Below are 10,645 nucleotides of genomic sequence, written 5' to 3' on the forward strand. Positions count from 1 at the left end.
ACGGTACACACACACGCACGCGCGCACACACACTTGTACAAGCACACACACATACGCCCATATCCCCCACCCCAACCCCCCACACATATATACAAATATATATGCACACCCACACGTTCCAATATTCTGCTGCTCCCACAGTGTAGACATGCATACACACACACACCTCATCCTCTACACACGCACGCACGCTCGTGCACAGAGCTCTCCTGACACGTGTATACACTTACACCATCGCGCACGCACACAAACACACACGCACAGAGGCTGCCACTGATTGGCCTCAAGAGGGGTGGGAAAAGATCTCATGCCAAGAACGTGGTGTCTAGTGTGTTGCTCAGTCTATTGTATTTGGAAAAAAACCCACAGAGACTGTTCCGTTTTGAAGAAATTTGCGCAATGTTAGTTTGGAAATGATGCCGATATTCGTTTGATTTGTAAAGCATCGTGCTCTACCTTTCATGCTAGACTTACGGCCGCTCCCTCTCTCTACCTTTATTTCTTTGAGGCGATCGATGGTGTGATGGCCTTGTATCTGTTCTTTTTTTGGTATTCTTTGACTTTTCTGAGGATTTCCAATTTTTATAGATGTAGGCCGCTCGTTCTTGTTGCGCTGCCAGCAAGTCTGTCAGCTCGCTCATTTCCCTTAACACCCGCATGTCCCGGGCAGTATGACCATGTAAGTTTTTTAATCTGAAAGTTGCGCATTGCCTCATGCCACTTTGGGCTTCCCATTCCACTTTCAATTTTTTGTATGAGGTTCATTGAGTCCGTTAGAAGAAGCAGCAAGCAGCAGCGGCAAGAGGAAGAAGAAGAAAAAGAATGAAAGAGGAAAAAAAAAAAAGGAAAAACGAAACGAAAAACAAAACCGATGATGCACTGTAAATGTGTGTGTGTCTGCGCGCGTGCATTGATAACGATTAACGAAAGAAAGGAAATTATCAAATCAGTAAGATATGCACAGTTGAAAACCAACAATTGAACCATTTATTTTATTTCGTCAATTGTATCATATAAACTGTAAAATATGTTTAGAATTAAATTACGTGGTTAAATGCTGAACGCTATATCATACATTAAAATATTATATTGCTACCGACAGTTATACGGTGATCATTTGGAAATGTTCTGCACAAGCTAAACTTTGAAACAAAGTTAACTGAAAAAAAACCCAACGTGTTTATGACAGCAAGCTGTTGTATTTAGTACTATCTGATGCAGCTTATACTTCCTTGTGTCAGGGGGCGGGAGGGGGGGGGGTGGAGGGGGGGTAAATCAATTTTCAACACGTGGGTCTTGCATGAAATATGATCCATGACTTTTAAAGTTATTTAACCATGCGGCAACCATAATCCATCTTCGGGGTTGTGCTTCACATGTTTGCATGGGAAATATTGAAAAACCTGCATCAACTCTTAAGTCAGAAGGCGTCGCTATTGCGAGTCAAACCCAGGACCCAAAGATTGGAAGTCCAATGTTCTGAGTCTGACCACTCAGCTGTTGTACCTGTACAAGCTGCTCAGATGTCTGTTAAAACCACTAGTGTTGAAATGTCTGAGCAGTTACACTTTACTGTTCCACTCAGCTGTGTACCTGTACAAGCTGCTCAGATGTCTGTTAAAACCACTAGTGTTGAAATGTCTGAGCAGTTACACTTTACTGTACTGTTCCACTCAGCTGTTGTACCTGTACAAGCTGCTCAGATGTCTGTTAAAACCACTAGTGTTGAAATGTCTGAGCAGTTACACTTTACTGTACTGTTCCACTCAGCTGTTGTACCTGTACAAGCTGCTCAGATGTCTGTTAAAACCACTAGTGTTGAAATGTCTGAGCAGTTACACTTTACTGTTCCACTCAGCTGTTGTACCTGTACAAGCTGCTCAGATGTCTGTTAAAACCACTAGTGTTGGAATGTCTGAGCAGTTACACTTTACTGTACTGTTCCACTCAGCTGTTGCACCTGTACAAGCTGCTCAGATGTCTGTTAAAACCACTAGTGTTGGAATGTCTGAGCAGTTACACTTTACTGTACTGTTCTGCAAGTACTATACTTGCAAGAGGGCAACACACACACACACACACACACACACACCACTACCACCACCACCACTACCACCACCACCAACAACAGCAACAACAAAAGATTTGGAAGACTGCATATATATGCGTGTATATCAAATGTAAATAAGTTTGATTGATTTCCATTATTTCCATGCATGCATATGTGTGTACTAAACACATTGATACGGAGAGATGTTGATCGTTTTTTACTCCTGAATTCTTCCTTTCTGATTCTCTTTAATAGTGGTTGTTTGTTTTTTTAACTGATCTTTGAAAGAACACTCATTGTAATTCTGACTACGCAAAAAAAATAATCTGCCTTTTGTATTTGCATTTCTTTTTATCACAACAGGTTTCTCTGTGTGAAATTCGGGCTGCTCTTCCCAGGGAGAGCGCGTCACTACACTACATTGCCATCCTCTGGCTTTTTTTCGGCTTTTTTTGGGGGAGGGTATTTTTTCCTGCGTGCGGTTTTATTTGTTTTTCATGTCGAAGTGGATTTTTCTACAAAATTTTGCCAGGAACAACCCTTTTGTTGCCGTGGGTTCTTTTACGTGCCGCTAACTGCATTCTGCACATGGGACCTCGGTTTATTGTCTCATCCAAATGACTAGCGTCAGGACCTCCACTCAAGGTCCAGTGGAGGGGGAGAAAAATATCGGCGGCTGAGCCGTGATTGGAACCAGCGCGCTCAGATTCTCTCGTTTTCTAGGCGGACGTGTGACCTCTAGGCCATCAATCCACTCCACCAGAACTTGTGGAAGACCAAAAGCGGAAGGCGAAGATGCGTCATCACTTCAGCCTGAAATCTGTATTGATAGAAACCGGATGAAGATTGGCAGTTACGTTCTGGATACTTTAAGTTCAAGGAAAGAAGGGTCAGTTGTGGTGAAGGGATTGCTGATGTCGCATTAGTGGAAATGTCCAGTTGACAAAAAACTAAAGTTTATAAAAACTTTTTTGGTGGTGGATGAATCCTCTGTGCTTAGTGAGATACGACGTTTCGAACCATAGGCCCGTTGTCAAGTGATGAGAAGAGGACAGTGTGAATAGGAAAGCCTGTGTGAGAAAAGGGTGATGACATCTCACTACTTTGTTTTGATGGGCCATGCACACTAAAACACTTGCTGATCACCATTCAGTGCAATACATACTCACTCACACACATAAATATGTATTTATACACACCCATATGTACACATATATAAATATAGACATATATACCTATACATATACATACACATGTATATACACACACATACATATATCCTGTTTTTGTTTGTTGTTGTTGGTTTGTTTTTTTAAGAAAACAACATGACCTCGTGCAAAGCTTTTTTGCCCTCAGTACAAACACTTAAGGTGGTGTGTCCTATATTAACCTGAGAATAAAAAGTTATCTATGCTTTGGATATATGCTCATGTGCAGGTGGAGACCGTAACTGAGAACTGAATGTTGTGTGCGTTAGCTGGAATCCGAGCATCAAATAATCTTGTGTTCCATCTTGCAACATTGGAAGAGATCACTGTTTTGACACTTAGCTGCTGTTTATTCATGAAATATATCAGATTTCAATGAGTCTTCACTAACAGATGTTTCCAAACACTGTTAATCATAAGGACTTAAAAAGTGCAGGCCAGTTTCTTCTTCAGTTAGAAGTTTATGGCATAACATCTGTTGGACTGACAAATCCCTGCAAACAGTGCACATGAGAGGGGAGCAGAACGTCAGGATTTTCTTCCGTGAAAAAGCGAAATGCAGATTTGCTCGACCTCTCCATCACTTTTCAGCTGATCAGACGTTTCTTGGTTGTCTTTATTCCTCTTGCATCTGTATAAGTAAGTTTGTGTGAGTGTGTGTGTGAAGTGGAAGCTGCAATACGTTGCCTAAGAATGAGTGTGTGTGTGTGTGTGTGTGGAGGCCCGGGGGGAGTAGGGGCAGTGTAATTTGGGAAAGCATGTTGGTTGCATATCTGTTGTGCATGTGTGTCTGCATGCTTTACATTTATTTGTTTATTTATCATCATTATCAGCAAATATTTTGTATTTGCTTTCTATACTTTCAGGAAGGTCATTTATGTATATTGTAAATAGCACTGGGCCAAGTATGCTACCTTGTGGTATACCACTAACAACATTTTCACTTTTTGACATTTTTTCTCCAGTTCTAACTACCTGTGTTCTTTCTGACAAGAAGTTTTCTGTCCAGTTCAGTATACTTCCAGTAATACCATATGAAGTTAACACAAGTATGTTTCATAATTTCCATGTAATTATTTTGAACAATTGTAATTGTTGTGGCCTAAACAGCTGAAACTTTTATCTTTTTATTTGCCGTAACAAATTGTTAACATGCCTGTGAGCCATTAAAAGAAAAAAAATTGTCAATTTACAGCGAGAAATATACAGCTTTTGCAAGGGGGTCAACCCAGAAGGAATTTTTCAAGTAGTGAACTATAGTAAGTTCATCTGGACTGAGGTGGGTGAAGGTGTATATTGGTGTTATTGGTTGTGGAGATGTTACTTCATCAATACTGCTAATGCCTGGTTGTCAACAACAAAATAGCAACAGTTTTGAGCTGCTTCTTTGTGAATCAGCATTATATAATTTTGCTCACAGTTAACTGCACAGGACATATGTAAATGAAATGCATTTCACTTTTTTTTTTTTTTTTTGGTGCACAATACGGGCAATGCCTACCATTCTCTTGCTAGGTTTAACAGTGGCTATGGGCTTTGGGGACAGCCAATCTTAATCTTGCTGCTTCTGCTGTTCTGTGAATGGAAACCTGAATATTTGCCTCTTCCTTGACAGAGTGTTCTCTCACAGAGAGGGAGTTAGTAATTTATTAAATATGCCATTGCTCATCATGAAGAGGTGCAAATACTTTATAAGAGAGAGACAGAGACACAGAGAGAGAAAGCAGGGCAGGGGCACATTGTAACACAACTGGAGATAAATGGATATTGGTCCAAAGACTTTTTATTGACATGTCATCAAAAGTCAATCATACTTCTCCAAACCACAAGTCTGTCATTCTTTTCTCACGATAAAGCAATCACACTTCTGTCAATTCCACTGAGACAATCATTTCTTGCTCTCATTTCTTGCTCTTGCACTCAAACTTGTGACAAAATGAAGTGATATCAATGCATGATGTATCAAAAAACAGTCATAATTCAACGCAAAACAAAATGAACTGAAACATTGATATGAAAGGGACATGATTGTGTTACCCCTCAAAACAAATTGAGTGGGATGTTACCTTTGATATATTTGCCCAATAGCTTAAAAAGTTCAAGGAGTTAGTGGTTATGGGTTTTTGATGGACTTTAATTCTACTGTCACTTAAGAAAAAGGAAAACATAATATGTGAATATTACTGTAAGAAAAAGATGAAGAAAAAAAAGTACTGACCTCAAAATTCCTTAAAAAACAACAACAACAAAAAAACCAAAACAACTTAATGGCCTACATGAATATTACTGTACGAAAAAGAAAAAAAGTGCTGGCCTACAAATTCCTTTAAAAAAAAAAAAAGAAAAAAAAAGAAAAAGAAAAAGAAAAAAAAAAAAAGAATTAATGGCCTACAACTTCCTCTAAATTTTTTGATGTTTTAAAGACTCAAACTTAAGGTAAGACACGGCAGCGGTATTTTCATTAAAAAAGTTCAAATTTTCGATTTTTTGTTTTTGACTGATTCTGCACCTTTGAACACTGTTTTATCGCATGATCTTATTCAACAACCTATAAAATGATCAGAAAAATGAAAAAAATGCAATTAAAAATGGTATGTCAACAGGGACAAACGCACATTTTGAGTTATGTTGACGTTTTTCTGCAATGTTTGTGCCTTGACAACAAGCGTACAGCATAATGAAAACGCGCCTTGTTTCATATCAGACGAAAGGTCGCGATGTCAGCTTGCCAACAAAGCATACGTCATTGTACACGGGAATCACCTTATGTGGGTTTAGCGCCTTTTTTCAATGCCACTGAAAGGCACGGAAATGCCCGAAGTGTTGGTATAATGAGCCAACGATATTCCGACCAATCAGCGATGAGTTCCGACCAATCAGAACGCTCGCCGGTCACGGAGTTAGTGCGTGATCAATGCATGCTTCCGTTGTTATTGCTTTCGATTCCACGTGTGCAAGCTGCAATTTTCACTGCTTTTTCAATAGTTTTGAGTTTGTAATTTGGTGCAACCACTGAAAATCATGCCAGGACCAAAATGTGCCGCACGAAAGAGACTAAATGGTAAACTTGAGAAGATGCGTGCAGCAAAACAGCAGAAGAGAGATGTGGCGTCTGCTTCGCCTCACTCGTCAACTACGAATGTTGATCCCAGTCCTACTTCAAGTGCATCAAGGAGAAAAATACAGACAATGAAAGCAGCAGAACGAGTTGGAGAGGGAGAAGAACAGCAGTGGGCTTTGGTGCACATGAATCAACTGACTCGGCTTCTGTGTGATCTGTGTTGCCCCGAGTGTGGAGAGACCGGCCTGAGTGTGCAGATCCAAGATGGACAAAACGCTGGTTTTGCTTCCCTGCTTTCGCTTAGGTGTGACGGGTGTAGGGAGTATGAGAAGGAAGAAATGTCATCCCCACGTATCCAGGACAGTCAACATAAAAATGTGGCATTCGAAGTCAACCCCAAAATGGTTGTGTTCAGTCATGAAGTGGGAGGTAGCCATGCTGTCCTCAAAACCTTTGCTGCTGTGATGGGCATGCCAGCCATGCATTTGAAAACGTTTCAGGCACACGACAAGAAGGTGACAGGTGAGTGGTTTTATTTTGTTTTGTTTTATTTTGTTTTGTTTCTTTAGTGATTTAGTCAAATTATGACATGCCCATTAGTTTCTAGTATTATTTTCATTGATGCAATTCCCACAGTTTATTATATCATGTGCAGTGATCTACTTTGCAATGTTCTATTTTCAGTTTGCTGTGTTTGTTCTACTTTCATTTTTGTAGTTGTGTACAGTCTGCATCTGCTTTCTTACAACAGAGTATTGTTGTTCATGACAAAAACATATATATATATATATATATATATATATATGTGTGTGTGTGTGTGTGTGTGTGTGTGTGTGTGTGTGTGTGTAATTTTTTTAATTTATTTCAGGTATGCCATTTTATGAATTTTTATTTCAGTTTCAATTTGTTTTTACATTTCAGCTGCAGAAATTGGCGCAGGTGTCACTGTTTTGGATGATGCAGCGACAGCCATCCGTCAAGCTTATGCTGAAGTGGACCCGGACCTGCAGGATGCCCTAGACAGAGGAGAGGACCCCATCATCAACATTGTTGTGTCATATGATGGCACATGGATGAAGAGGGGTTTCACTTCTCTGTATGGTGTTGGCGTCTGCATCGATGTGCTGACAGGACTTGTGATTGACTTCGTTGTGCTGTCCAAGTACTGTCATACCTGCAAGGTAATGGAGGCCAAGAACCTTCCTGCTGCAGAGATGGCTGAGTGGCGTCGTCAGCATGCTGGTGAGTGCTGCAAAAATCATGGCGATTCCAGCAAGGCCATGGAGGTGAGAGCTGCAGAGATCATTTGGCGACGCTCTGAAGAAAAATTTCGTTTTCGTTACATTGAAATGCTTAGTGATGGAGACTCGTCTGCATTCAGAGCTGTCCAGAATGTCTACCATCCCCTGGAAGTGACCAAGCTTGAATGCATAAACCATGCACACAAGCGCATGGGAACTGCCCTCAGGAAGCTGGCCAAGGAAGAACGGTTAGGTGGGCGTGGCACTGGGCGGCTTACTGAGAAGAAATGCGACATGCTGCAGGACTACTATGGCAACGCAATCCGCAGCAACACCAACAACATCGACAACATGAGGAGGGCAATATGGGCTGGACTTTACCATTCCATGTCTACTGATGAGGAGCCTCACCACCGCCAGTGTCCACAGGGCCCAGAGAGCCGGTGCTTCTACCAGAGGGCACTTGCTCGCGGCGAACAGCCTGGCAGCCACAAGGACCATGCATCGTCGACTTTTGTTTCAGTCGATGTTGCACATAAAATGATTCCGGTGTATCGACGCATGTCTGATGAAATGCTTCTTAGAAAGATGACTCATGGAGGGACCCAAAACACGAATGAGTGCCTGAACTCCATGATTTGGGGCCGGTGTCCAAAGACCTCCTTCATGGGGATGAAGCGGGTGGAAGGGGGCGTGGCAAGAGCAGTAGCTGTTTTCAATGAAGGAGCCTTTGAGTTGGTGAAAGTCATGAACAGCCTCTACATTGATGTGTCCAATGTCACACTTCAGCTCCTTGCTAGCAAGGACCACAGCAGGATGAGGAACGCAGATGCTGCAGCTGTTGGTGACGCCCGTCAACGTCGGAAGGAATATGCCGTGGCACGACGACTGAACATCAGGGAAGAAGATGCAAGGGCCAGAGATGTATATAGAGCAGGAGAGCACTAGGGATGTACAGCAGAGGATTATTTGTGCTAAGTGATTTTTATTTTGAAGTGATGAATTGTTTCAACTGGCTTAGTATACCATTGTACATTGTGTCTTCAAAGTCATACGACTCCAATGAAGAATTCTGCTCTTCTTCGTCATACTTCCCGACAAGATCAGATGTTTTGTGTGCCATTGATTACTCATCTTCATGCTCAGATACATTCCTGCACCTTTATTGGATTATATACCTGCAATCTGATGGAGAAACAAGTGAGGGAGGGATGAGACCCAAGGTAAAAATGTTCTTGTCTTTCTTTCTTCATTTTCTCAAATTCCGCATTTCACAGCATATACACACATTCATCTGAGGTTTGTTCATTTATGTGGAGTAGTAGACTGTTCCCCTTTGGCGTGCTGCTTTTAGGTGGTATTATCTTTATTTCTAAAGAAGGGTTTTTGTTTTCCTTTGAATTTGTTGCATATATGCTGATATTTGTAAATTGTACCGTTAAAAAAGTTCATTTTTTAGGATTTTTTTCATAAAAAAAAAACTTGGGCCTGTATGGTAAAAACCTCTCTTGCAAACAAAGATAATATGAATATCTACATAACAAAACAAACAGCAAAAGTGTATGTCCAACACTTTTCACACAAACTCAATAAGAAGTTTTTTGTTTGGCGGCCATATTGGATGGTTACCATGGCAACGGTGGGTAAAACTGACCTAAAAAAGCTTTTTTTTTAATCTATGGATAATTTCCTTCAAAGTAACAGTAAAGAAACTGGAATGATTTTGAAGAGAAAATTTGACTTGGTGCACTACCATTTCTCACCTTAACTCTATGAATACAACATCCTCTAACTGCATTTTCCCCAAAAAACAATTTTGTTGAAAGTGTATGTTCTTTAGAAGACAATGCATTTCAAACCCCATTAAATATGACAGTTTGTTCCACTGTTGCGGGGAATAATAAAAACTTTTTTTTTAAATTTTGAAAATAATAAAAAGAACAACAACAAAGGTTGCATCCAACTTAATCTGTTGTTGAGGATCACAAATAAATATATGAACTTTGTGACTCAATGTGAAAGATACAAACAACTATCTGTTATAAGTCCTACAGAAGAAACAAAGAGCTCCACATTTCCTTTATCAATTTACCCAAGAAAGAAATCACTACTAAACTTTGCTTCAATATCTTAAAAATTGATGTATCCTGCTGATGTATACAAAATGCATTGAAGTCCAAGGACCAATCATTTTTTCTTTTATTCTTCTGAAACAAAGACTGATTTCTTTTACAAAGATAATGTAAACACAAGATCGCTGCTCCCACATGCTGTCTCTATGAAAAACTTCCCAATCTTTAAAACCATCAACCCTGGCCGTTCATAATTCTGCAAATAACCACCACAAGATTCTGTGAACACAAAGGGCTGTCTGCATGTACTACCTCTGACTGAAGCAGAGGGCCACACACAGAACTGGCAATAGTTCATACCTCCTTGCCAAATGCTTCAACACCACAGTGATCAGCAATTTCACCAAGGTCACATGTGCAGCATGCACTTACCGCTCATTGTGTCTGGCATGCAGGGCAGCAACAATGAAGAACTACTACCCATCGGTTGTACATATAACCCATGGCAACAATAATTCAAAAATGATGATAATGCATGGGGCAAGATGCAGCTACTGTCCCCAGCACTGTGGCAGTAAATGTAAAGTTAGTGGCTGCCCATGTCCTGACGATTTTCACCAGACAAAGCAACAAAGAGTACCAGCCAATGTCAGCCTCTCCCACTGTTACAGTGACACTGAACAGGTAAACCTTACAGGATGCCCTGTAAGGCCATCTTAGCAGGTGTTAGTCTGCTTAGCGGAAAAAGGTTTTCATCCAAGGATTTAGAAAAATTCTTACTGCTAAATAACTATGCACTGTTAACATAGCTTGTGCAACCAAGCCTAGCTTTTTTCTTTTCAGCAGGTTCCCCCCTGCCATCCCACCCCACCACCCTGGTTCAATCCACCCCCCCCCCCCCCCCCCCACCCCCTTTTTTTTTTAACATGACCATGTGTCAAATGAGAAAAGAAAAAATGAAAGAAGAGAGAAAGCAAGCAAAACAAAACAAAAAAGTTGTATACAGTTTGAAC

The 10,645-nt window shown here is 40.7% G+C and overlaps 1 protein-coding gene and 1 long non-coding RNA gene across 2 annotated transcripts; one reads left to right on the top strand and one right to left on the bottom strand.

Moving 5' to 3' along the window:
- Positions 1-5,021: 5,021 nt before the first annotated feature.
- Positions 5,022-10,514, bottom strand: LOC143302098 (uncharacterized). Its single transcript, XR_013057879.1, has 2 exons — positions 9,324-10,514; positions 5,022-5,688 (listed from the first exon to the last, which is right to left on the bottom strand). It is a non-coding gene; the product is annotated as an uncharacterized LOC143302098 (long non-coding RNA).
- LOC143302048 (uncharacterized) lies at positions 5,777-9,066 on the top strand. Its single transcript, XM_076616538.1, has 2 exons — positions 5,777-6,841; positions 7,241-9,066. Exons 1-2 carry the CDS (start codon positions 6,280-6,282, stop codon positions 8,506-8,508), a joined length of 1,830 nt encoding a protein of 609 aa, XP_076472653.1. The 5' UTR covers positions 5,777-6,279; the 3' UTR covers positions 8,509-9,066.
- Positions 10,515-10,645: the final 131 nt, after the last annotated feature.

Source organism: Babylonia areolata, chromosome 28 (genome assembly GCF_041734735.1).
Source record: "Babylonia areolata isolate BAREFJ2019XMU chromosome 28, ASM4173473v1, whole genome shotgun sequence".
Taxonomy (NCBI): domain Eukaryota; kingdom Metazoa; phylum Mollusca; class Gastropoda; order Neogastropoda; family Buccinidae; genus Babylonia; species Babylonia areolata.